The 26,265-nt window shown below is 53.2% G+C and overlaps 2 protein-coding genes across 3 annotated transcripts in view; one reads left to right on the top strand and one right to left on the bottom strand.

Moving 5' to 3' along the window:
* The window catches only part of LOC106892847 (transmembrane protein 263-like), a 224,896-nt gene extending 207,658 nt beyond the window's left edge, over window positions 1–17,238 (top strand). For both annotated transcript variants that reach the window (XM_014950393.1, XM_014950394.1), the window contains one exon: window positions 14,958–17,238. In XM_014950393.1, the coding sequence (XP_014805879.1) occupies window positions 14,958–15,244 (287 nt within the window). In that variant the 3' untranslated portion in view covers window positions 15,245–17,238. The remainder of the gene's footprint in view (window positions 1–14,957) is intronic.
* Window positions 17,239–23,561: 6,323 nt separating this feature from the next.
* CHST1 (carbohydrate (keratan sulfate Gal-6) sulfotransferase 1) lies at window positions 23,562–25,543 on the bottom strand. Its single transcript, XM_014950139.1, has one exon. It carries the CDS (start codon window positions 25,472–25,474, stop codon window positions 24,215–24,217), a length of 1,260 nt encoding a protein of 419 aa, XP_014805625.1. The 5' UTR covers window positions 25,475–25,543; the 3' UTR covers window positions 23,562–24,214.
* Between the last annotated feature and the right edge of the window lie 722 nt (window positions 25,544–26,265).

The raw sequence follows: 26,265 nt of genomic DNA, 5'->3' as shown, positions 1-26,265 counted from the left end.
GCATTGTGACTGCTGCGTTGCTGGGTGATGGCACTGTGACATGCTGGTGACAGGCCCCCAATGTGCAGCTCTGCCCACCACCCCTCTGCTGAGCGTCCTTCAGAGGAAGGCCTTTGGTGGTTGATGAACTGTAGTTACAGCCCTTAAAATGAGGCTTTTGAGTGATGGGACTGTAAACTTGTCACATCCTGACCTTCCCTCTGAGCTTCACCACACCTTAGGAAACATGTGCTGTCAAAAAGGAGGAGGTGATAAAGTTTGGTTCCTGTTCCATCCTCTCACCCACGGTGACACACGTTTGTGGTCTTCTGTCACCCAGCAGTTGATCAGACGGGGAAAGGTGCCCTCTTTTGTTCCCGATGGTTTGCTTCCTTATCTGCCTTTTTCAAGCTGAGGCATGGAGTGGCAAGAGAATAAATGACTTTTGGGCAGCATATGGCAGATATGGAGGGGTTCCTTAATGTCAGCTGTCCCAGCACTGACTCCTTGGAGGAGGGGCAGGGATCTGAGCAGGAGAGGTTGGCTGCAGAAGACCTTTCAGCAAGCAGTGCCGCGTTCCTTCCCCTGTTCCCTGCATGCCTGTGGCAGCAGGAGGAGACAGTCACACTCCAAGGTTCAGGCGGTGAGCTCGTTGCACCCAAAGTCATTTGTAGGCACCAACTCCACAACCAGCCAGGAGTCCTTACTCTCGTTCTAGCCACTCTTCCCCTTCCCGTGTCATTGTCCGTTTGTCCCAGAGCCCCACAGTTCCACAGCTGCGCTGCCTGGGTTTGTTTTTCTGGTGCTCTCCGAGTGTCTCTGTATGGATTGGGACAGACTGGCTGCCCAAGACCACAGTGGTAATTCCCCAAAATCAGATTCCCATGCTTTATGGAGTAGGGATTGGTGCATCTCTTGAGAAAATTATGTCCTATAAGATACCTAGTGACCCTTGTGAGCCTGTGAGCGCAGGAGTGATGGTCTCCATTAGCCTTCAGAGGACAAGAAAGGGCTGTGAAAGGGAAGCAGCATGAGCTTTTTCTGAATTCAGACTACCACGTTCTGATGAGTTGTTGGAGGGCTGCTTTACAGGATAAGCCCACAAGGAGAGGGTTGGGAAAGGCTGACAATAAGCCTGTTATTGGACATAGATGTCCCCTGGAAACCTGCGATCCGTTTCTACACACCACACGCTGGGTCTGTACAGCCTTTCTTTCTGAGGTGAGATCTCGTGCTCTTGTTAACTGCTGGGAGTCTGAAACACGAGGGTAGGAATTGCAGTTTGGTAAAGTTCTCTGGAAGCAGTTTCCAGGGAACGAGCCCGTTTTACATGTAGATCTGCCCACGTGATCCAGGTCCCAGGAAAAGTTTGAAGTACTCTTGAAAATAAGATGTTCTTTGTCATCTCCCAGACGTCAGGGGAGGTTGAGAAGTGAGTTAAAGGAGGGCTCACCTCCTCCCTGCTCAGCTGGTACCTGCAGGGAAAAGGAGTGATTCTTTTCCCCCCTCACCTACCTGTGTCACGGGGGAGTTCATTTCTGTTGTGCATCATTAATCTGAGTTTCTAATAGCAGTAAAAGACCCTGAACTTGGTCGGCGGAGAAGTTAACAACCAGTTTGCCGGAGTTCTAACGGTTGATCACTTAGCCTTGGTTATTAACTGCAGGCAAGGACCAGCTTCTGGGAGATAATTGGGGTCATAAACAATAGCTGTGTAATGGAGATTGTGCCTTAGGAGAGGGACTGAGCATATTCAGCTGCAAGAAACCTACTGCCTTTGGATGGCATCCAGGTGCTGCCATCAGCCAGCCCGAGTTCAGCCAGCCAAGTTGTTGCTGTAGGGGAAGAGAGGCCTTCAGTGCTCAGCAGACAGCCTCTTATCTGTGCTCAGCATGGCCCCAAGCTGGAAAGGGGCTCGAACTCAGTGGTGGGAGGCTCAGAAAAACCCCCTAAGCAGAAATCCAGAAGGTGGGGATGGGAGCCCGTGTGTCTTCCAGTCCCGTTCCAGCAGCGGGGCTCAGCATTTAGGAATTCTGCAGCCCGGGGCTGGGGTTGGTGGTGTCGGCTGGATTTTCCAAGGTGAAGGTGTCTGAGGGTCGAAGCCTGTCCTTTAGGTCGCTCTGGCTGAAGGTGGAACAGACCTGCAGATGTCCTGCTGCCGCCGCTCTCGCCTGAGCAGATGCGTGCTTGTGCACAGCAGGCGTGAAATGCGCCTGCGGGGTCTCCTAGGCCATTTGGGCTCTGCTCTAATGGTGTTGGACAATTAAGATTTCTCTCCCTGGGGTTCCTTCATACAGACTTGGTTTGTTGCTAGAAAAAAAAAAAGAAGTCCAGAAACGCAGCATTAAGCGCGAGGAGGGTATTTAAATAGAAAGGATTTGTGCTTGTACTTTCTAAAATAAAACCCAGTTTGTGGCTACTGAGACCATTAAGAATCCCTGCTGGGGACACAATGTACACAGGGGTTCTCCAGGCCGTGACAAGATGTTTTATTTCAGTGGAGGGCCTGTTGGGACTGGAAGATAGCTTGATGGGATTTCTGATGTGGCATCAGCCTCTGATTAGATTCATGTCACTCCAGTCGTTCCCTGTATGCATCTGATTGGAAACAAAGGGAGGAAAATAAAGGTGCAAATGAGTTTTTGTAATGGTTACACTAACCAAGCTCGAGTGTGGCATGTCGGGAGCTGGAAGGTTTTATGCTGTAGAGGGATAATGAATGAGGGTAGCATGTTGATGCACGTGGACCACACGCTGAGCTGAGCACCCTGATGTGAGAGCTGGGAAGGTTCCTGACACACAGATCCCTCAGCTCTGTGCTGTGGTACTTTAAAGCATCCTTGGATACTCCCTCATTTTTAAAGGAATCAATCGTTCTGCCCTGTTGCTTCCCGTTTGTACAGAACCACAGAAGAAAATTTAAGGGGAATCTGTGGAGGAGGGTGATGTTGCCTTTTCATTTCCCGATAGCAAAAGCGTGACAGCGTTGTCAGGCTGGGCTACTTTACAGAATCCAGACAGTAAATGTTGCCTTAACATGGAGACCCGAAAGGCTGCTGTAGGTGTGCAGCTGAATTTTTCCACTGAGCCCTTTGCTCGAACAGCAAAGTGTGGCTTTCCTTGGCTTTGATTCAACACAAGTAGGTACCGGAGAAGGGCAGTGATCCCGGAGGGGTCTCAGGTTCTCCAGGCTTTCAGCCTTCCCCAGCTCATCCCTATCCCAGTCATGAACATAGGAGGATTTTCAGCAGTTGGTAAAGTGGATGAGAGCAGAAGTATCAGCAGTGTTTCTGGTACTGGCCTCGCATGAAATCCCTGCTGGGAACTGGGTTCACCGGGCTGAAGGGACATCTTTGAGTTGGGGAAGGTCCTGCTGAAAGCGGTGGGAGGTTGCTTGATGTCCTTCCTCCCAGTGCCATAGAGATGCACTGCAGGCTGGATGCTCCTCAGGAGAACCAGAAACAGAGCAGGGGCTGTCTGCCTGCGTGCAGTACGATTCTGGTACTTCATGGTCACAGAATCACACGGGGTTGGAAGGGACCTCTGGAGATCATCGAGTCCAACCCCCTGCCAGAGCAGGTCCACCCAGAGTAGGTTGCACAGGAACATGTCCCAGTGCGTTTGAATGTCTCCAGAGAAGGAGACTCCACTACCTCTCTGGGAAGCTTTGTCCAGTGCTCTGCCACCCTCAAAATAAAGAAGTTCCTCCTCATGTTTAGGTGGAACTTCTTACATTCAGGTTTGTGCCCATTTCCTCTTATCCTATCCCTGGATAGATATCCCTTGGTCAAAGTTTGTGCCCATTTCCTCTTGTCCTATCCCTGGATAGATATCCCTTGGGGTATCCCCTGTCACTGCCTGGAGAAGACCGGTCGACCGGTCTTCTCCAGGCAGTGACAGGGGAAACCCTGAGCTAGAGTCAAGACTGGCTCAGAAGAAAGCCAAGGGTCCTCCCTATCCAAAACAGATAAAGTCGAGCTGGTTTATCACCGCCTGGCAGTGGGGGAAAGCAAGCTTAGATAGACCTCCCAGGAGAGGCTGAGCGCGTAGGGCTGAGCTGGTGGCTGCGCTGAGGAGCTGGGTGAGAGGCTCTCTCATTCCAGATATTCTTCCAGCTATATGAAACGCTCATCTCGAAGGGAGACCCAGATATCCCAGCGCCTCCGAGGGCCAAACTGGCCCTTGGCTCCGTGGCAGTTCTGCTGTGGTGTCAAAGAAGAAATCCGATTTACCTGCAGCACCGGGCTGAGCCCTTCAGTAGTCACCGGGAAGCCAAGTGCGCCTGGGATCCCTGCTGAGCCAAATTGAAATCTGCCCTGGAAAGAGCAAGAGCATGAATATGGAAGGAAGCGAAGGGAACTGTCACATTTGCAGCTTCACGTTCCTAAGCAGCAGCTCTTTGTCTGTGCTGCAGGGAGGAGGAGGAGGAGGTTTGATGTCTCTTCGGGCAGCGTTAGTGCTACCTCTAATTTATGCACCCAGGGCTGAAGGTTTCCAGGTGGCAGGCTCACCTAGGAGCACAGCAGCTCGGACCTGCTGGCTCGCTTCAAAGCGACAGAGGCGAGGGGGAGACAGGAGAGGTTGGGGCATAGAGCCGGGGTGTGATTTTTGCACTGGAATAGATCTAATCATCCGAGGCACCCATGGCTCCTGTCCTCCCCCCCGTTGTCCGCCTGGCTGTTGGGGAGGGATGCTCTTGCCTGTTCATCTGTTCCTGGAGGCAGCGTACCTGCCCACTCCTGGCTGCAGCGCTCTCCCCCTGGCAGCTGAGGTGGGGGAACGAGTTTTTGAGACTGTGCCATGGAACACCTACCACCAGCAGAATGACAGAGGCCCTCTCCTGCCCGTGGCTGGCACGCTTGAAGCATGAGCAGGCGAGCATATTCCTGCCTCCTCAGTAAATCCTCAGCTCAGCTCCTTCTGTAGCGCACAGCTCTTAGCTTGACTGCCTTGTTATCCTTTGGAGGGACAGAAAGACTCCCAGATAGCCTCTGGGATGAACGAGTCATTTCTCTGAGTAAAAATATCTTCACTCGGACCATAGGCCAGTTAAAATTTGTGGCTTTGCTTTTTGAGCATTTTTTTGAGCATTTTCGTCCATTTTCTCTTCTGTTCCTCCATGTGCCATGGGGAGGGGTGGCGAGCACGTAATCAGAATAAATGGGGAATTGCTGGATTTCTCAGTGGTGCCAGGGATCCTGCTGGAAAGCATCAGCATCCATTGCTCAGCTGCTCCAGGGGTGGGAAGGGGAAATGCCTGAACCTGGGTCCTCCCCTATTAGGGAGGCAGGATATGCTCCCAACTTTACTGGGAGTGGTTTTGGACAAATTCTCAGCTAACTCAGCTGTAAAATGCTTGAGTGACAGTCGTGTGTTTCCATAAGGTAGGGAGAGTAAGCCTTTAATAACGAAGTGGCAGAGTACACAAAATATTCATGACAGTTGATGAATGAGCAGAGCAGACTTTTGATGCCTGATCTTGGCAGCTTGGAGCTGGTTAGACCTGACTGTCTTTCCCTCCCATGCCCCTTCCCAAACTGCTGCCGAGACCAAACTTCAGGCACTTTTTGATAAATTGTGTTTTAGCAATAATTGTGGTGGGAAGGACTCGTAGCCTCACTGGACAGAGGAGGCTTAGCTGGGTCTGCCTGTGTTTGAAATCCACTGGCTAGCACTAGAGCATGGAAGAAAAGTCATTCCTTACATAAGCTTGGATTATGTTATTTACTCTCCATTGTTTGTAGGGGCCTCATAGAACCGTGAAAATGACCTTTATTTCTCTATGGATTTTGTCCTTTTTCATTTTACAAATATTGATTATTTTTTTTTTCCTCCCGCGTCTTTATCAGAGCTGAATTAACAAGGCTGTTTAACAAGAGCCTCTGATTCTTTTGGGGTCTTTTTGTGCCAGGTGCTATCACAGGTGGCTGAAAGCAGCTCAGTGAAGAATGTGCAGCCACTGTTACAGAACTGGCAGAATAGGTGATGTGCCCTGACAAGAGCTGAGCTAGCACGGGTCAAAGAGCCAGCTTAAAATGATGGTCTCTCCAGCCTGGGCACAAAAACAAGGAGGAGCTGTTTGTAAGGAATAAAATTTCATGTCTGAAAGAGCTCTCCTCCTCAGACCATTAAAGGTTGAGGCCACTGCAAATCGCTGAGTCTACTTGATTATTCCAGTTCCACCCACAGATCCCCAAAGTGAGATCAAGAGCCCAAATTTGCAGCGGGAGGTGATCCCAGTCCTCGTGATCCAAGGTCTCCGTGTCTCAGCGACGAGACTCCGATAGGAGAAGGAGCCATTGGTGAAGCTTTATGTGTTCTTCCTTGCCAGGCTTTTAAGCAATCCTCTTGACTGACTGAAGAGCTTGTCGGTGGAACAGAGAGTGGAAATTGCAGGCAGAGAGGGACATAAAGTTCAAACAAAGTCTGATGGCCACTTCAGATGCTTTTAACAGAAGCGTGAGGGAAGGTATAGCCCAGCTGATGGCTGTCCCTTGCTGTTCATACCTGCCCTGATGCCCCTCTCACAGGACCTGGAGGTTGGCGTGGGTGGGGAGGAAGCAGCCACTGTGCGTGGTTCCCTGGAGAAAGCTGAAATCCTGTGCCTTTTGGGATCATCTCTCCACTCTGTCAGCGGCCTTGAGGCACAGTGGCCTTGTGCCCAGGGATAAGACAAGAGGAAATGGGCACAAGCTTGAATATAAGAAGTTCCACCTAAACATGAGGAGGAACTTCTTTACTCTGAGGGTGGCAGAGCCCTGGAAGAGGCTGCCCAGGAAGGTGGTGGAGTCTCCTTCTCTAGAGACATTCAAAACCCACCTGGACATGTTCCTGTGCAACCTGCTTTAGGTGGACCTGCTTTGGCAGGAGGGGGGGTTGGACTGGATGATCTCCAGAGGTCCCTTCCAACCCCATGTGATTCTGTGAGACATCCTGTAGGTGTGTAGTGACCTGTCTGCCCAGTAGCGAAAGCCTGTCCTTCTGCGTATATTCCACACTGATAGAAAGAGATGTCACGATGGAGGTAGAAATGGTATGTCCAGATTTCTCTCTTCCTAAGTGGGCAGTGCCACTTGTAACTTTGCTCTAGCACTCGCCTGTGGGCTCATCTTTCTTACAGCCACTGTGGTGGGAGATGACATTTGCTTCCAATGAGATGAGGGTCTCCTTAAGGCAGCTGTTGTACAAGCCCATAAAAAGGGCAAGTCCTCATCCTTAAGCACTCGTGATCTATATCAGAGGATGGCAACCTTTTGAGGACTTGGTCCCCGTGCGCACTCTGAGATAAGAGGTTAAAGCTCTCCAGGCTTCTAGCCTATCCACGTCCTTCTTAGTAGACGATGCTTTCTATCCTGCACCTCACTTGTGTTTTTCTAGAGCAGAAGGAGCATTACCTCTGGGCTGTGGGCTCTCCTGGTCTTCAGCATCACTGGAGACCATGTCTATGCCACCAGGGTAGCTGAGGCCTCGTAAACCTAGCGGGGAAATAAGGAATTAAGAACCAACAGCATCCAAGAGAATCGTGGTTGAAGGGGGACTCTGGCTGTTCCTTACAGGCTGTATGAAAGAGATATTTCTGGAGCAAGAAAACAGTCTTCTTCTGCAGGAGGGCAAGGCAAGGGAACTGCTAATTTTTTTCAAGAACAAAAAACCCATCTCAGGGCATATCTTGGCTCTGGTTAATGAAAGCGCTCGGGAAGTGAGAGGTCAAGTTTATGTTCCTCTTACGATTAATACCTCTTCTTGCAAAGTGAAAGAGTTCAACAAAAAGAGTGAAAATGATATTCAGGTGCTGTTGGGGCCATTTAGCAGCTGTGCATGAGGCTGGGGAGTGTCCTTGGCCAACTCAGGGCTGGTCAAAGGTTTAACCACCGGGTTATTAGCTACTCCCAGGCTGATCTCCCTGAATTCTCTTTTCAGTGGCAGTTTCAACAAATACCACCGTGTTTCTGGTTTGGTGACATGTTGCTTCCCAACAAGACCAGTCAGAAAACTCCCAAGCAGCTCCAAGCCTCGCGTTTCCAGAGTCAGAGCTTCGGCTGCTTCTCCCCGGAGGCTCAGGGGAGGAAAACAAGCCACTCCATATCACTGTTTGTTTACCCTCCTGAACCCTGTCTCTCAGCGCTTCAAGGTAGATGCTTCAGCAGTTAATACTGCTCCTGGGGTGTGTGTGAGGAGCAATTAAAGCTCATTGTGCCAGTAAAGAGCCCTGGGGTGAGCGGGGCTGCGGAGACAGCTGCCCTTGTTTTGCTGCCTGCAGTAGCTTCCCCAGCAACCCCCTTGCAGGGAGAGGTGAAGAAGTGTGCCTTGCTGATCACGGAGCTAAAGTTAAAAACTCCAAGGCTAAACTCTATGTGTCATTTCTAGGATTTTTGCTGGTGGCAGCCGTCTTGGCGTGTGGCATTCAGCACCCGGGCTGAGCAGGGCTGGGGAGCCTGGGAAGCCATCTCCAACCTGCTGCAGCGTGGGACTGCTGGCAGGAGTGAAGCAGGGGGTGCTTAAAGAGCAGAGGTTTTGCAGTGCTCCCTTTAACACTGCGGGATCTGGAGCTTTGATCCTAAAATGCCAGGAAGGATGTGGCGGGGTTCCTTCATCTCAGCTGTAAAGGCTCGCTACAGCTGCGCCCCATGAGGGTCAGCTCAGCCTCGTCCAGCTGCATGGAGGAGACCTGGAGGAATCGTTTGATCCTAAAATGCCAGGAAGGATGTGGCAGGGCTGTTCCTTCAGCTCAGCTGTAAACGCTCGCTACAGCTGCGCCCCACGAGGGTCAGCTCAGCCTCTTCCAGCTGCATGGAGGAGACCTGGAAGAATCATAGAACCATCTGGGTTGGAAGGGAACTTTCAAGATCATCTAGTCCAACCATCAACCTAACTCTGACAAAAAAAATAATATAACTAAAACATGTCCCCCAGCACCATGGCAACCCATCTTTTGAATACCTCCAGGGATGGTGCCTCAAGCACTTCCCTGGGCAGCCCATTCCAATGCTTGATAACCCTTTCAGTGTCAAAATTTTTCCTAATATCCAATCTGAACCTCCCCTGGCACAACTTGAGGCTGTTTCCTCTAGTCCTGTCGCCTGTGACTTGAGAAAAGAGACTGCCCCCCACCTCTGTAAACCCTCCTTTCAGGGAGTTGTAGAGAGCAAGAAGGTCTCCCCTCAAGAGAGTGTTGGCCATTCCCTGGAGAAGGGCCCTGCTAGAACGTGCACAGCGAGATTTCATTTGTGCCCAAGGGTCAGAGCGGTCTGTACCTGCTTCAGCTGCTTGTGCTAGGACAGGAGTATTCATAGAATCATAGAATCGTCTAGGTTGGAAGGGACCTTAAAGATCATCTAGTCCAACCATCAACCTAACTCTGACAAAAAAAATAAATAAGAAATAAGCAATAAAAAAATCACTAAACCATATTCTTGAGGAGCATGTCACCCCGTCTTTTGAACACCTCCAGGGATGGTGCCTCAACCACATCCCTGGGGAGCCTGTTCCAACGCTGGATATCACCCATGTCTCAACTACAGCATAAACTCTTGTGGCTCCACAACCGGCGGCTGGTGTGCATGGGGAGGGGGCAAGCTTTTCTCCTGCCTTTGTGACTTGTCTGGAAACTGGAAACCCCTCCAGAGATAAATTGGAAGTCGTCATGGGCGACTCTGCTGAGAATGTCAACAGGAATCTGTCAGCGCCAGTCACGACGATACAAATACAATTTCCCCACTTAAAGCCCCGTGCCAACTGTACCTAATTAACCTTCATGACAGCACAGCAATACAAGGAAATAGGGATCATTAACTTCAGCCTCGCTTTACGGAAGGGGAAGAGGAGCAGCAGTGCCAGCCCCACGCGTCTCAAATTGAGGTAGGCTCGAAAAAATCACAAGGTTAAAAATAACAATAATCCATTTGGGGTTCTCAGAGCCTGAAGAGTGCACTTGAATCAAACTTTCAGGTTTTTCTCCAGGAAACATCAGGGCTGGAAACTTCTCTGCCATACACGCTTTTTTATGACTCAATAACCAAGGCTTTTAGAAAATCACACGTTCTCAATCACAGTGGTGCAGAGGCAGTAAAGGTCAAAGCGATTTGCTCAGTGTTGCTTAAAAATCAGCTGGGCAAAGCTGGGACTAGACTGTGCGAGTAGCTGACCCTCCACCCCTTCCTTGTTCCTCCAGACCAAACATTTTTCTAGGTAGGGGAACCTGCCTAAATCCACCAGTGGTCCCTTAATAGCTGCCAGAGGCGTAATTCAGGCTTGAACTGGTGACCTCATCCCTTCCTCTCACGTCTGCTGAGGGACAGGCTGATGACATGGGCTGTTTACATTGTGGTCTCTGAGCCAGCCCAGCTCCTTTGCCTGGGGCCCAGCAGGGATGGAAGTGTCCTAAAGATGCAAAACCATCCGTGCGCTGCTCCCTGACACTGCTTTCCTGGCTTGGGGCTGTTTTTATGAGTTGGTAGGAAAGAGCAACTTGTACAAGTCCTTCTTGAAGTAAAGAATTCTCCCTGCCGGCCGTCTCAACTGCCGGGAAGGATAATGCCAGTGCCATTTGTGGTGGGCACCGGCGCGGGCTATCGTTTCTTCTCACCAAATCAATGCAGTTGCAAAGCCCTGGAGGAGCCGCCGTGGAAGCTTTGAGAGTTGTATCTGTTATTACCCACAAACTGATCTGGCTTCTGCCCTCAGTCACAGATGCTGTTGGGATCAGAGGAGAAAAGCCAGCGCTGTCTGGAGCCCCAGCAGGGAGGACCCCTGCTCGGGAGGGAAGCCAGCGGGACCACGGAGGGCTGTGGCCGAGGAGAAGACCCTGTTGTGTGGGGTGCTGACCCCAGCCCAGAGAGGGTTTTCACACCAAAGCGCATTTTATTCATCTCTTTTTCTCCTCCTTCTTCTCTTCTAAGCTGACATGGGGTGAAGTGAAGCTGAAGGGACCCTCGAAGAGGCCAGGTCATCGATGGAAAGGAAAAAGGGCTTGGCAGATGGTGAAGAGCTTTCATGAGCAGCATGGGCTGCAGCGGGCTCCGGGGAACAGAATTGTTCCCCTGCTCAGGCTGTGTGTCTGTCTCTCTGATTATTTTGTGTATTTCATCTCTGCTGTCTCTCTTGCCCTTAATCTGGGCTCCTCTGTGCCAACAAAATGCTTAGCTCACTCCATTGTCTGTGAGACTAATTTGCACTGTAAATCTGATGCTTATCTTACATGACAGCTTACTGTGGGGTTTATAGCAGTCCTGAAGACAAACTAAGCAGGGATGGCTAGAAAGCTTTCCACACATCATCTGGAATATAGAACGAATATGACCTATTTCAGCTTCTGCCAGGTTGGGATGTGGCCCCTTGTGGTCGGGGTCACAAGGTATGTCTTTCTGTTTTCACCTTTATTCAAACCTGAGTTTTGTTTGGGTTTTTTTTTTTTTTTATGGTAAAGCTTCTGGTCTATGTTGGAGCTGCTGGAAGAGCCTTCCACCCTTCCTAGGGCTGCCTCTGGAGCTCTAAGGACCATGAGAATGGCTGCCAGACCAGGTGTGCAAGCAGCGTGTGAGCACTGGTGCTCCAGTGTGCTGCAGGTTTCTTGTCTCTGCCTAGCTTCATCAGAAAGAACCTTTGTCCTTGTCCTTCTTCATTAGTACTTCCTGACACTTGTCTCCGATACGTTTTAGCTCTCTGCTGGCAGAGTAACGTCCCCCCTCAATCTCATCTGCAGTTGCCTCCTGGGGGCAGCTGCAGGCATCCAGCTATCATCTGAGGGATTGTGACACTAGTGTTGTTCAGAGAGCTGGGCAGCTCCAGCAGCCTCGGGTCAACTGGAACATAGGCAGAGGGGTTCCAGGTAGCCTCAGATGCAGGTTTACCTGGGGAGAACCAGGAAGATTATTGCTGTATTGATAGACTTTTTGGTTCTGCAGCTGAGCACGACACTAGGTCTTTAATCCCCAGAGCTTCTGCATTGCAGTCCTCTGATGGGAGGCAAAGGATCCTGCTTCCCTGGGCCTGGGAGTGGGAACGCCAAGACCTGCCATCCTCTGAGGATGGTGTTTGTTTGGAGCACCAGACTGATTTTTGCTGAGTGGAGTCCTGCTTTAAAGGCTCATGGATTGACAGGACAAGAGGAAATGGGCACAAACTTGAATATGAGAAGTTCCACCTAAACATGAGGAAGAACTTCTTTACTTTGATGGTGGCAGAGCCCTGGAACATGCTGCCCAGAGAGGTGGTGGAATCTCTTTCTCTGGAGACATTCAGAACCCGCCTGGACACGTTCCTGTGCAACGTGCTGTAGGTAGACCTGCTCCGGTGGGGGGGGGTTGGACTAGATGATCTCCAGAGGTCCCTTCCAACCCCATATGATTCTATGATTCTATGATTCTGGATCCCTCTGTTCTTCCCTCCCTCCTTCTGAAGACAGAAAACGCAAGTGGCTGTACAGGATAAACTGTGTGCAGCAGCTGGGAGGCTGCAACTGAATGGGAAATGGAGCCAAGGGGTCTCAGTAACATTGAAGGAGAGGGAGAAGAACCAAACACATAGAGAAGCTGTTGAGGAATGGGCAAGCCCTATGTCTGATACCAGGTAGAACTGTAGCTGCTTAGACTACACCAGAAACTCTGTACTGGTCCCTCTCAAACTCCTTTTTGCTGCCCAGATTATTAGATGTGTGTAGCCTAAGGCTTATTCCAAGTCATCAGAGCTGGTGAACACCAGACTCCTCACAGGCACTGTCCTAAGACCTGCCCAGGGGAGAGCTCTCTACAGTCTGGGTCAAGCTCGGGGAAGAACCCTTAACTCCTGGTAACACTCCAAAATCTGCAGAATTTTAGAAGAATCCAGCATAAAAATAACTAGGGAAGGATCATCACATCACTTAACTCAGACTCATGCCACCCCAAGTTAGGTTAGTGTGTGCAGCCTCCTCTGAAGAAGCCCCCTTCTCTTCCCTGGCTCGAGATGGAGCCAGAGGAATCAAATCTCCTGACTCAAACTCCTATGTTAAGTGCCGAAAAGTTAGCAATTTGGATCTGAAGACATCTTAATTTGTTCCCTAAGAGAAAATGGCAGCAGCTCTGATCCCTTTGGCAAGGTCAGGTCCTCCCTTCAGCTGCGTGCATCCAGCACCCCCGGGGCAGCTGATGCTTCCAAGGATAAAATCCCTGCCCTGCTGCTGCCGAGTGTTTTCTGTCAGACTTCTGGTTGGTTTGTTTAAAAAAAAAAAAAAAAGAAGAAAAGAAAAAAGCTTGTTTTCGAGCAGTGCTTGGAGACCCTACACACGACAACAGGAAGATGGTCCCTGCTGGGAAGGATTCACAGGGTACATCAGCATCAGCTCTGACCCGCCTGGAAAGGAGAGTGGGTGGAGACATCAAAGTGGGGTTTTTTTGCTACCTGGAAATGTTATTAGTGATCGAGGAAGGAAGCTGCTGCCGGGCTGGATAAATGAGGGGGCTTTTCTTCTCGGGGAGCAGGGAGCTTTAGAGGAAAGGGAGCTGAGAGTGTTGGAGAATGCAGTGGGAGGGCTGGGGTCTCAAAAGAGACAGCCAGCAGCTCTCGCCTACTTCCCGGCGGCTGTATTAAGCTTGTGCCCCTGCTTAGGTTGGGGGTGAGTCCCTCTGAGCAGCCCAGTCTGAGCGGGTGGCTGAACTGGGATGCTACAGCCGGGGTGTCCCCCTCTTTGGTCCCATGCCGGGGGGGACGGGTGCGCACAGGGCTGTGCAGGGCAGATGGCCCCTTTCTTGGGGTGCTGGTGGAGCCTCTGCAGAGCTCTGCACAGCTCCCATCCTGGGCTCTCTGCAGATGCAAAACTGCACCATATTTTTAGGCAGGCTTTCAGAAAGCCACTTCCATCCCTGCCATGTCCCCGCTCCTCAGGAAACGGGGTTGAGCAATTAGCATGGGGGCTAAAGCCCTCCTGCTGCATCAGCCTCTGCATCCTCTCCTCTGAGCAGGTAGTGGGATGGAAGGGCTGCTGCTGGTCCAGGGGTTCTGTATTCCCAGCTGGTGCTTGCTTCTCTTTTCCTGCCAGGATTGCTTTATTGTATTTTTGCAATTATTAGTTACTCATCTCGAGTACGGAACTGGCAGCGAATCGGAAGTCAGAGTATCCAAAATATCTCTTCCCTGCAAAAAGAGCAGCTCCTCCTTGGCTGCCCGCACAGGGGGCATCGCTGGCTGATGCCAGGGCAGAAGACTGGGTGGAGGCTGGTGGGAGACCTGTCAGGTTTGGGTCCCGTGAGCAGGAGTTGACTCCTCAGCCCTCTCCCAAGAAGTGGTGAGCGGTGAAGGCTATGTCTGCAGTCTGGTGGGGTGGCAGCCCAGGTGGGTATATCTGTCCAATTGGCACAGGTAAACCAGCAGCGACATGGCGTAGCAACCTCAGCACTTGTCTTAACACTATTAAATATGTTGCTGAGATCTCCGGAGGGTTTGTACAACCCGAGGTGATGTCCGTGTCACCGTGTCTTCGCTGCGGTTCGCTGTCTGGCAGGTGGGTCTGTGCCGTGCCCTGGTCCTGCATCCCGCATCCATGCGGACCTGCCTCCAAACAGATGTTTCTGAGGACCTGCAGGCCACGCAGACGTCAGCTCTTGCCGTCTGCAGTTGGTGCCTCCGGTGCTGGCATCACTCTCTGTGAGGTACCTGTGTTGGCCAACACTCAGGGGAAGGGAATTATGTCTCCTCTTCGTGGGATTTGCTTTGCATCGCAGCACTGAGGCTTGCAGGTTTGGGGCTGTAACTGGGCCACCTTCCTCCCTTCTCTGTCACATGAGTGATTCTGTTCCCACTCCCCACCCTCCCAATGTCCTCTCCTGCCAGGCTGGAGACCTGGGATCCCTCCTTCAGACACCAAGAGGTCTGGGGCTGCGAGGAACTGCACATAACAGGAGGGTGAACCATGGTGGAGAACCCTCCTGGACTGGAAGAGGTGCCCAGGGAGAAGGTCTTTGACGTGGATGCTTCTGACTGTCCTTTTCTCTCTCTCCCCACAGATGCCAGCAAGGACCACCCGCAGCAGCAGGCAGGGGTGATCTGGAGGGTGACGGGCGGCCTGTTCAGTATCACCCGGGGAGCCGTGGGGGCCACGTTGGGAGGAGTTGCCTGGGTGGGCAGCAAGAGCCTGGAGCTCACCAAAACAGCCGTGACCAGCGTCCCCGCTGCTGGCGTCGGACTGGTGAAGGGCAGCGTCTCGGCGGTGACCGGCGGCGTCGGAGCGGTGGGCAGCGCGGTGGCCAGCAAAGTCCCTTTCACCGCCAAGAAGAAGGACAAGGCTGACTAATCCTGCCCGTCCCCCCACCCCACCTCACCCCACTCCTTGAAGCTCCCTTCCGAAAGATCAACCTGCCCCTCCTCTCCCCCTACACGGCACCTCTTCGGGTTGGAACCAGCCTCTTCAGGGAGGGTCGAGGACCCCAGCAGACTCTGGCTGCAGCCTGCTCAGCACCGCCTGCCTGGCTCAAAGGTCACAGAGCCTCTGTCAATGCCTTTCTTTCACTCCCACCACCTTCCAGGAACCATCTCTGGTCTGAGGGCTTTCAAGGCGCCGTTGTCCCTGTCTTGCAGTTCCCTTCCTCCCTCCTCTTGCTCTTGGAAGCAGGGAAAGGTGGGAGAGGGTGTTAGGCTCCATCTGCCTGGAGGCGGGGGGAGTAAGAGGGGAGGGGGAGGAACTATGCCTTGCTTGAAGTGTGGGTGATGTAGTCAAATTCAACTTCAGCTGGGAAGACAGCCTCTGGAACACCCCTTCCCTTGGCTCTGGAAGGTGTGTTTGGGGGCTCTGCCTGGCGGAGAACTGTAGAAGAAAAGTCCCGTTGACACAAAGGAGAGATACTGTGAAGAGGGGGAAGCCTCCCTCCCGCCCTGCACCCCTTATGTTTTTTCTTTGCAGGGCCCATCCCACAAGCTGCTCCCAATCTCTTACTCCCTGGCTGAATTGCACCCTTCAGAGAAGGAACCCACAAGCTCAGCAGAGCAGCTCCAGGGATGATGCCACGCAAGAGTATCGTATGTCCCAGGCCATCAACTTCTGCATAAATTTTCTTGGTGAGAGGCAGGAAGAGGAAGGCTGCTGTATGTTCCCGTTCCCAGGTGATGGTGGCATCTGCCAGGCCTGTGTGATGCTGCAAGCACAGGTAGTGATGCTCCACAGAGACACAAACTGGGTTTGACCCATAAAGTCCTGGCAGCTTCCCCATCTGTAACAGGGGCATTTTGACCACCATTCTGGCCACGCTCTCACTCCACAGACGTCGTTAATAACCACGAGCAAGCCTGTTCCCAAATGCCACCCAAGTTCTGCTGCAGGGTTGGGAGGGGAGGTTCTCCTTGTGACCCCAGGAGTGGCTGTCTCATGTTGGAGAACGCTTCTCCAAAGGGTTGAGTGTCCTCCAGCAGCAGCCAGCCCACGTGGGGCACCAGCAACTCCTCCTCCTCACCCTGCTCTTGGGGCTCCAGCCCGGCTCCTCTAAATGACCGTGTTGCACTAATTAAGCCCACCCACACTCATAGTGCTGCAGACACCCCGGACACCTGCATTCACCTGGGAGTCACAGCCATCCTCAGCCTGGCCCGTGATGCTCAAGGGGGCTGTGGGGCATCCTGCACACACACTCGCACACGTACACACACACACACACACACTCACTCCCCCTGTAACTCCCGGGATGAGGGAAGCCACAGGCTCCACCATTAACTCTGCCGCTCCTGGCTTTGGCGGGTGATTAGCCTAGGTCGTTAGGTGTGGGATGCATAGAGAAGTGAAGCAGTGCTTGTGCTGTAGTTTATAAATCTGCATCTGTGTTAGCGTGTGCGTGTGTGTCAGTCCAGGGACATGTCTTTGGCCAGGGAAGCAGAGCTGTGCCACTGCTGCTGCGGAGGAGTTCACACCATCATCTGCGGCACTTCCAGCGTATAGTTTTTGTATAAAGGTCCTGGTCAAAAGAAAAGCAATGTTTTAGAGGATGTTTTCCCCTCTGTTGCCCGAAAGCATAGTTTATTGAAACCAAAGGAATGTGAAAAATCCCCTCTCTCCCATTTATGGTTTGTTTACTCTCTGCCCTATCTTTTGGACGCTGGAGCCAACTTCCTTCATCTTCATTTCCCATCGGGGGCCGTTGCGCTTCCTGGCTGCTCTCTTGTGCTTAGGACTCGGACATCAGGGAATATTTAAGTAGAAACACCCCCCACCTCCCACTTCCAACATTTTTGCTGAATGTTCTTGGGCTTGTGAAGCGGTTTTCATTCCGACCTTTATTAAATCCGTGGTTTTGGGCCTGACCTACGTCTCTGTGTCCCTCTGCGAGTCCCGCTGGCGTCAGCCTCTCGCCGTACCCTCCGCTGGGTAGTCCCTGCCGTTTGCAGCGGCGAGAAGTTGGCTGATCTCCACGGCGTGTTCCTCTTGATAGCACGAGGGTGGTTTAACCTACGTCTTCTGTTGAAGAGGAAACGGCGCTTGGTACGCGTGTGCGTTTCCTGGCTTTGTCTCTTTTTGTTCTGGCGAAGGCCAGGTTGACCCAGACGCCTTGGTTTTGTCTCTGAAGGCAGCGGTTTCACAGTAAAGATCAGGCCTTGATGTGTGCTTGCCCTTTGCTGGGGTGCTCGTGGCGGTTGGCAAGGCCAGAAGAGGTCTCCTCTGTTCTTCCTTTGTCTGGGATGCCCCGCGGAGCAGGAGGGCGGTTTGCACGGCCTGGAGCTCTCTGCTCAGCGCTCTCCCTGAGCGCCTCCCCTTCCTTATTCCAGATCACAGGCTGCTCTTGAAGCCAGCTCTGACCCCAGAGCTAAAAGCTGCCTGTGTGTAACGAGCCGTGCTGTCACCAGCCCTCTTAGAGAGATATGGTTTCTTACCAGTTGGGCCAGAAGACACTCTTCTTCCTAACCGCCCCTCCCGCGCCTTGGGCAGGAGAAGCTTTCTGCAAAGCACTACTGAGGAGAAGGATCTGGAGGTTCTGGTGGATAATAAACTCTCCATGAGCCAGCAATGTGCCCTTGTGGCCAAGAGGGCCAATGGGATCCTGGGCTGCCATTGGGAAGAGTGTGGCCAGTAGGTCAAGGGAGGTCCTTCTCCCCCTCTGCTCTGCACTGGTGAGGCCACAACTGGAATCCTGCGTCCAGTTCGGGGCTCCCCAGTTCAAGAGAGACAGGGAACTGCTGGAAGAGTCCAACATAGGGCAACAAAGGTGATTGAGGGATTGGAGCATCTCCCTGATGAGGAAAGGCTGAGAGAGCTGGGGCTCTTTAGCCTGGAGAAGAGAAGGCTGAGGGGAGACCTCATCTATGTTTACAAGTATCCAAAGGGTGGGTTGAAGGAGGATGGAGCCGGACTCTTTTCAGTGGTTCCCAGTGACAGGACGAGGGGCAACGGGCACAAGCTGGAACATGGGAAGTTCCACTGAAATATGAGGAAGAGCTTCTTTGGGGTGAGGGTGGCAGAGCCCTGGAAGAGGCTGCCCAGGGAGGGTGTGGAGTCCCCTTCTCTGGAGATCTCCAAGCCCCACCTGGATGCCGTCCTGAGTGATGTGCTCTGGGCAACCCTGCTTTGGCAGGGGGGTTGGACTGGATGATCTCTAGAGGTCCCTTCCAACTGCAACAATGCCATGATTCTGTGAAGATAGTTTCTAAGGGGCTTTACTTCACCAGCCACCCCTGGGCAGGTGATGGGAAGCTTGTCGTGCTTCTGGCTCGCAGATGTCCCACACAGGCTGGAGGAGGCAGTGTGTTCTTCCCAAACCGTTGTCTGCAGGCACCGTGTGTGCAGGACAGGGGTGGGAAATGGGATAAGGAAGGCCACGGGGGTCCTGAGGGTTTCCCATCTTTTTATTTCTACTCTTCTGTGCGTTCTTGGAGTAAATGGAGTAAATTTCTTCATTTGTCTGGAACTGCTGTTTCCTTGTGGGATGGCCTGGAGAAGGGCAGAAGAGGTGTGAGGGGAACTCACAGCCTAAATCACTGTTCTTAGAGCCCAGCTAATGGGGAACTCGTGGACCATAAATAGCAAAAGAGGGCAAACTAGCAGGTACGGGTAAAAGATTAAATCTGCTCCGAAACCAGGGCCTCACACCATTTAATGGGCATTCAGGAATATATAACTATGCAGGACTCAAAAGGTCTCTGGAAAGTCTGTCTCTATTAGTATGCTAGGCCTGCTGAGTTCACCCAGGTGACCCAGCCCCAGGCTGCTTTTCTGGGCACTCTTGGAGCCAGAGCAGAAGAAAAACAAGGTTGATGTTCTCAGTCTAAGAGCAAAGATGCCTCCTGACAGCTTTGGTTGCAGAATGGTAGGACCTGAATCAGATGGGGAAGTTCTCGGCTCCTGATGGATGCCCTGTCTTTCCTCTTTCCCCCACTACCAAGACTTCAGCCACCTCAAAGTCTACCTGGGCCACTGGTGCAGCCCGTCTCCCACCCCAGCTTCGTGGTAAGAAGGGCAAAAACTACCATTGTACATAAATTCCATTGATACTGGGCAGGGGGGACTTGGTACAAGAGTTGGGGGGCATCACCAAGGGAAGGATGAAGGGAGGTAGTACAAGCTGGTAGTACCAGCTTTCGGGTGACAGTATGAAGATGAGGAGGGACTGGTGACAGGAGGAGGTGAGGAGAGAGTAAGAGTCGGGGAGCAAGGTAAGGGGGAGCATGTGGAGGGAATTTGTTTCTTTGGACAGGCTCTGAATCAGAGGGTGGATGTGATGGAGTTGTCCTAGGGAAGAGCATGGGGAGGAAAGTGAACAAATGTAGGTTTTGGTGTGCGGTGGTGGCCCACACCTGGCTGGTGCCCTGCTTCCATAGTAGTAATCATTGCTTGCTGCTTCCATGTAGCTAGATCAGTGTGCCCGAGGGATGGTCCAAGCGCCACATCAGCATCCTCCTCACCCCCTGCCTTCCCAGATTTCCCCCAGGCTCCCCATGGTGGAGGTAGGATGTGGCCCTACACGCAACCCTGTGCCCCGCCACATCTGGGTGTCCCCCATACCCGAGGAATGTGCCCCAGCTGAGAGGAGAGCCCCCAGGCATGTCCTCCCTCTTCGCTTTGCTGGTCTCATTATCCTTTGCTTTTTTATCCCTCCCTTAGCTTTTTGTCTTGCCCCTGGACAGAGCTCTCCGAAGCTCTCACCGAGACCTTCATTAAACATCCACGCTCATATTGGCTGGGAGGGCAGAGAGGGTGACTCTGCCCCCACAGCCCCCCTGGCTGGGAGAGAAGTGCATGTCTTCCACCCCTCTCTGTCCCCTCTGGTGTTTTTTTTTCGTGTGTGGAAATTCTTAAACCCACTTTTTTTTTTTTTTATTCCTCTGGCTTCTCTCGTTGGCTCTTAGTCCCCCGGGGGTGGGTCATTTCTGTGTCTCCATTGCAAAGTCATCCTTGGGAAAACAACGGGGCGAGTGGGAACGTGGAGGTGGCTTGGAGAGAGCCACAGAGCCACCAGGATGGATGCCAGGGCCCAACTCTGCTTCTCCAGGGACCGTGGAGCCCTTTGGCCACCCAAAGGGCCACCCAAAGCCGTCACCGCGGCCGCGCGGTCCCGTGCACGGCGCTGGGCTCCGGAGAACACTTCTGTTCTTTACCATTTCATCGTCTGTAATTGGTTTTTTTCCTACTGAATTTGTTCGCTCGGTTTGTTTTTGCAGTGTGTTTCTGGGAATATTCTGCATCTCTGTATTTTAATTACAGTAAAATTTGAGGATAAAAACCTGGGTTACGCTGGCTCTTGTTTCTAGTGCAGCGGCGGGGGGGGTAGGGGGGAGGGAAATGAGGAGAGGAAGCGCAGTTGAAGGAAGATGTTAGAGATTCCTTGGGAAATCAGATCTCTCCCCTAAGGGCTGTGCATGAGGCACCACGCGGGGCAGAACCTCTGTCCCTGCTTAAAGTAGGACACGGCTTTCAACCACGACTCGGGAGCCATTTTGCTGCAGGCGCCTTTCCTGATTGGGATGGGTAAGAACGGTTGGGGTAAGATTTCTAAACTCAAATTTCTGGTGTTGGTTTAAAGACCAGCGCACGAGAAGACTTTCGGGCTGGGGACGGCTGGACTCACCCCGAAAGTGCCATCTCCACAGCCGAAGATGGGAAATGTTGCCTCTTCAGCCACTTTTACCTTTGTGTAGGTCTGCGTGGCCACTTTTCCCAACTGAGGAAACGAGGAAAAACCTCTTTCTCCCGCAGGAGAAGGCAGTTTGACATCCCAGAGCTGCTGCAGAGCCCCACGGGGTGACCAGACCCTCTGCCTTTGCTCCCTGGCTGGCCAGGAGCAGGAAGGCACACGGTGGCCACCTTGGCCACCTCACCCAGGGCAGAGCCAGCCTCCCGGGGACACACAGCCCTGGTCCAGGGAGGATGGCAGCCCTGGATCAGGGTGTCCCTTTTCCTGGGTCGAGGCCAGGAGCCGGCAGCTCGGCATTTGCTAAGTGCTGACAAAAGGTTTAATTTAGTAACTAATAACGGGGCAATCAAGCCATTTATTTGGTTGATGCCTTGCTGCCAGCTGCTCCGGCCTGCTGACGAGGCTGGCTGTGGCCACCTCTGCCGCCTGCCCCGCTCCTCCATCCTCACCCGCAGGCATGGCCGGGGGCAGCGTGGCCTGGAGGGCACCCAGCTGGTGGCAGGAGCAGGTTTGGTGATGGAGAGGACAGGGCAAAGACCCTCATTGCTCTTGCGTGGAGGTGCCCAGGGTGGGGGGTTCTCCTGAGAGCTTCCCCCATGCCTGCTGTGGGGAGGCAGATGGAGGAGGTGCCCATCCCACAACACGTGCGTGCTGTTGCCCCATTGCTCCTCACTGTTGCCCCATTGCTCCTCGTTGGAACCTCACTGTTGCCCCATTCCTCCTCACGGGGCTGGAGCCAGCCTACAGGAGAGATGGAGGTAGGACTCTATGAGGGAGTGTAGCAACAGGACGAGGGGTAATGGTTTTAAACTGAAAGAAGGGAGATTTAGATTCGATACTAGAAATTCTTTCCTGTGAGGGTGGGGGGACACTAGAACAGGTTGCCCAGAGAAGCTGTGGCTGCCCCATCCCTGGAGGGGTTCAAGACCAGGTTGGACGGGGCTTTGAGGAACCTGGTCTGGTGGGAGGTGTCCCTGCCCAGGGCAGGGGGTTGGAACTAGGTGATCTTTAAAGTCCCTTCCAACCCAAACCACACTATTCTGTCACCTTGCAGACAGCACAGCTTAATTAGAGGTGCTCCAGCTGCAAACCCTGAAGAGAGGCCATCAGATACATGACCCCTGCTCACCTGTTCTGCAGCCCAGCTGGAGCAGGTTTGCCATGTTAAGCCAGGCTGTGGGTGCTAGAAAATCACACACAGTCACACCTTTCCCCACCTCACTTGAGAGTGGTGGGTGTGCAGGTGTGACTGCAGCACCCAGTCTCACCTTCTCCCAGTTCAGAGCTTGGGCTGGGAGCTGGTGGGCAGCAGACCTCAGAAGACGCCTTCGAAGAGGAGACCTGCCCAGGTAGGTGGGCTCAAAGATGCCTGAGGAGCGGGTCCAGCACTGGGAGCATGTAGCCATGGGTGGGTGTGATGAGCTGCGGTCACGTCTCTCTGTGGGTCCCTGGCTCCAGGAGCATCAGAGATGAGAAGCTGCTGGGATGTTACTGTCCCCTGGGGACTGGCCCCAGTGGCTTCTCATCTGTAGCTGCCGTTGGTCTGTAGGACGTGCCTGGAGGGCTGGGGTGTTTGAAGGACTCTGTCCCAGCGGGTCAGAGGAGCTGGTTAACAACTGTTCCAAAGAGACTCTTCCATCCAGCTGCTCGCTGCCCTGCTCAGCCCATGGACCTGGGGTGGCCGGGGCTCACTCGGAGCCCTGTGCATGAGGGGACAACTTGTGCATTGCCAGAACCATCCTTTTGTTTGCTCATTTTCATTCTGGTAGTTCTGTGACCTGAACTTGAGCCCTTTTCTCTGGTCCTCCAGGGCAGGACACACCGACACTGGTATTGACAGCATCTGACATGGTCGGGGGGGCAAAGAGGGGCAGGTTGATGGGGCCGGGCTCATCGTGGTGGCACCATGAGCACTTCAAGCTCTCAGGTCTGTAAAATGACCACAGGTTCTCACTTTTGGCTAAATTACTTGCATTTTGACACAGTTTGGATGTGAACTTGCACACACCAAGGGAGGTGACCACTGTTCCCTGCTGCCCCGGGGGGCCATGGTGTGGCTCCCCCCAGCCTTGTCCTGCAGAGAATCTGTCCATCCACCCACCCGGAGGGGCAGGTTGATGGGGCCGAGCTCATTGTGGTGGCACCATGAGCACTTCAAGCTCTCAGGTCTGTAAAATGACCACAGGTTCTCACTTTTGGCTAAATTACTTGCATTTTGACACAGTTTGGATGTGAACTTGCACACACCAAGGGAGGTGACCACTGTTCCCTGCTGCCCCGGGGGGCCATGGTGTGGCTCCCCCCAGCCTTGTCCTGCAGAGAATCTGTCCATCCACCCACCCCTGGCTCAGTCACTGAGGTCTTTCAGTTGAAATTCACCCCCAGGTCAGTTTTATTGCACTTTTATTTACAGAAAACACAGAAATAAAGCATTAAATGTGTTGGGCTTTTACCAAACCACCCAATCACTTCCCACCCCACCCTCTTTTTTTTTTTTTTCCCTTTTTTTTTTTTTTTTAAACTTTTGTGGGTTTTTTGGCACAAAGAAATATCACAGGTGTCACCAAACAACCATGTAGGAGCAGCTGCCCAGCTGCCCAGCCCAATTATGGGACTTAAAACAAACAGACATGTCGCACTGAAATCAAAAACGAGAAGGTTGTTCCACGTTCAGCTTCCAGTCTCACCTGCTCATCGGGGGGGGCAAGGGGGGCTTTACTCTGGAGGGGACACCACCGCTCATAAATTATATTTATATTTACCTCTTACATTGTAAAAGTAAACAGTGCAAAAGTACAGTACCCCAGGTACCCTTCGGTTTGGAAAGCTTGAAGGTTGCTTTTATACATTATTTTTTTTGTGTGTTTGTGTGTGTGTGTGTATTTTGTAAACATTGTTACCCATCCACAGTTCTAGCTCTTGGCTTGGAGAGACCCGACTCCTCTTGCGTCCGAAACCTGCTGAGGGGCAGCCACTGCTCCCCCTGGGCTCTGCTGAGATTCCCGCTCAAGGTTTAGTGCAAATTTTGGAGAGAAAAAAAAAAGACAAGGGAGGGGGGGGAGGAGGGACCAAAAGAAAAGAAAATAAGGCAACAGTTAGAAACAATCCGTATCAAAAGCGGGGAGCCCCCCCCCCGCCACCCCCCGGGGGCTGCCTTAGGAGAAGGGTAGGAAGTCTCTCTCCTCCACCAGGCTGATGGAGAGGTTCTTGAGCTCCTCCTCGGAGCCGGCCGTTTTGTAGCCGAGCTGGGCCAGCACCTGCTGGCAGGCGTGTTGGGTGAACGCCACGATCTCGTAGGACAACCGGAACCGCCACTTCTCCGCCGTGGCCGCCGAGTTACGCACCGTCCCGTACTTGTGTTTGGAGGAGGACCTGTCTCCCCGGGTGTTGTTCTGTATCCAGCGCTCCACGTTGCTGTCCATGGGGATGCCCAGGAAATCGTAGATCTCCTCGGTTTTTTTCATGGGGTTCCTGGCCAGGTCTTCGTACCGCACCAGCATGTACTTGCCTTTGAGCCACGGCGGCCGGTTGAGGCCTGTGGACACGGAGTTCCAGAAGTCCTCGCACACCGTGGTGAGCTGGGTCACGTCCAGGTTGTACGGCTTCCTACCGGTGCCGTCCCAGATCCTCCACAGCCGGTAGGTGTCCCGGAAAGTCTCGCTGCGGGACGCCAGGATTCCACGAGGGTCCCTCACCAGCTGGATGACCTTCAAGTTCAGCCGGGGGTCCTCCACCAGGGCCCGGAGGTCGCTGACCTCGGGCACCCGCACGGTTTTGATGGCCACGTGCCCGTGCTCTCTGCAGGACTCGGTGGCCAGCGTCAGGTTCAAGGTGCCGCACTTCTTCACGCAGTCTCCTTCCTCCAGGTGGAGATCCACGGCCCCCAGGGACTCGCAGACGGGGGGCGAGCACAGGGCCTTGCTGGCTCCCCTGCGGAAGAGGCGGTCGGTGGTGTGGTTGACGGGCTGGGGTTTGATGTAGTTCTCCAAGAAGTAGAGGTCGCAGTCGTACAGGCTCCTCAGCAGGTCTCGGCTGGCCCCCAGCATGACCCTCCTGTCCGTGGTACTCTTGCTCTGGGTCAGCTTTGGGATCAGGGTGTACTGGACGTGGTAGAGGGGCTCGAATAAATAGAAGACATCGAAGTGCTGGTTAAAGAGCTGCCCCACAAAGGAGGAGCCACTGCGGGTGGTGGCGAGGATGAGGACATGCGTCTTCCTGGAGAGGTTATAGGAGAAGGTGGGGCTCTCGTCGCACAGCCTGTCGGCCGCATCGGTGTCCTGGCTCAGGCTGCAGTTCACGGGGTTGGGGATGGGGCAGCTGTGGAAGGACTTGGCGGTGAAGGTCCGGATTGCTGTGTACTGGATTGCAATGGATGCCAAGGCTAGTAGGAGGACAGCCTTCCAGGAACATTGCATGGCTGGTCACCTTCATGGAGCTTCTTCACAGGTCGTCTCGGTGTCTGCAACCCAACAGAGAAGTCGAGGGTTGAGCAAAGACTGCCAAAGAGGACCCGAGTATCCTGCTGCTGGGGGTTACCAGCAAATGCCCTCCCTACATCAGCTAAAACCACGTGGACCCCAGTCACCACACTGCAGAGCCCCATTTCAGAAGCAAGGAGGACCAGGCAGAGGCTGGCAAGCCTGGAGAGACTCTTCCAGCCAGAACTTCAGCCCCAGGGACTGACTACCTCCTTCCAGGATGGGAGTGCCAGCAAATCCTGTGCCTCGTAGCTCACCCCATGACCTGCAGCCCAGGCAGGGGGGTGTTAGAACCCGGTGGCCACACCGTCTACGTGCCTCCACCCAGCTGCTGCAAACTCTCCTCCCCAGCTGCCTTGTGAGTCACCTGCCACCCCATCAGCCAGTGCCTTCGACACCCAGTGCAGGGAAAGGGCAGGGGATGGTGCCAAGCACGGCCTGGAGAGGCTTGTCTTCATCCTTCCTGGCCAGTTGGCAGGACAAGGCATGGCCCATCCAGGCCAACAACGTCCTGCTTGCTGAGAGGATGCACCAGGAGAGCAGCGATGGCTCTCCTGGAGCTGCAAACCTCTTTGCTTAGAGGTCCACCAGCCAGGCCAGCTCAGCTGGGGATGAGCAGCTGGCAGAGCTGTCCTAGCTGCCAGCCTGGTGTGCCCCCGGCACTGAGCTCGTGGTGCCAGCCAGACCCTGCTCAGCTCTGGGATTCCCCCCCCCCTCTGCTATTCTGC

This window comes from Calidris pugnax, unplaced genomic scaffold (genome assembly GCF_001431845.1).
Source record: "Calidris pugnax isolate Ruff unplaced genomic scaffold, ASM143184v1 scaffold68, whole genome shotgun sequence".
NCBI classification, from domain to species: Eukaryota; Metazoa; Chordata; class Aves; order Charadriiformes; family Scolopacidae; genus Calidris; species Calidris pugnax.
The sequence above is the reverse complement of the archived record's forward strand: the minus strand, read 5'-3'. Positions and strand labels throughout refer to the sequence as shown.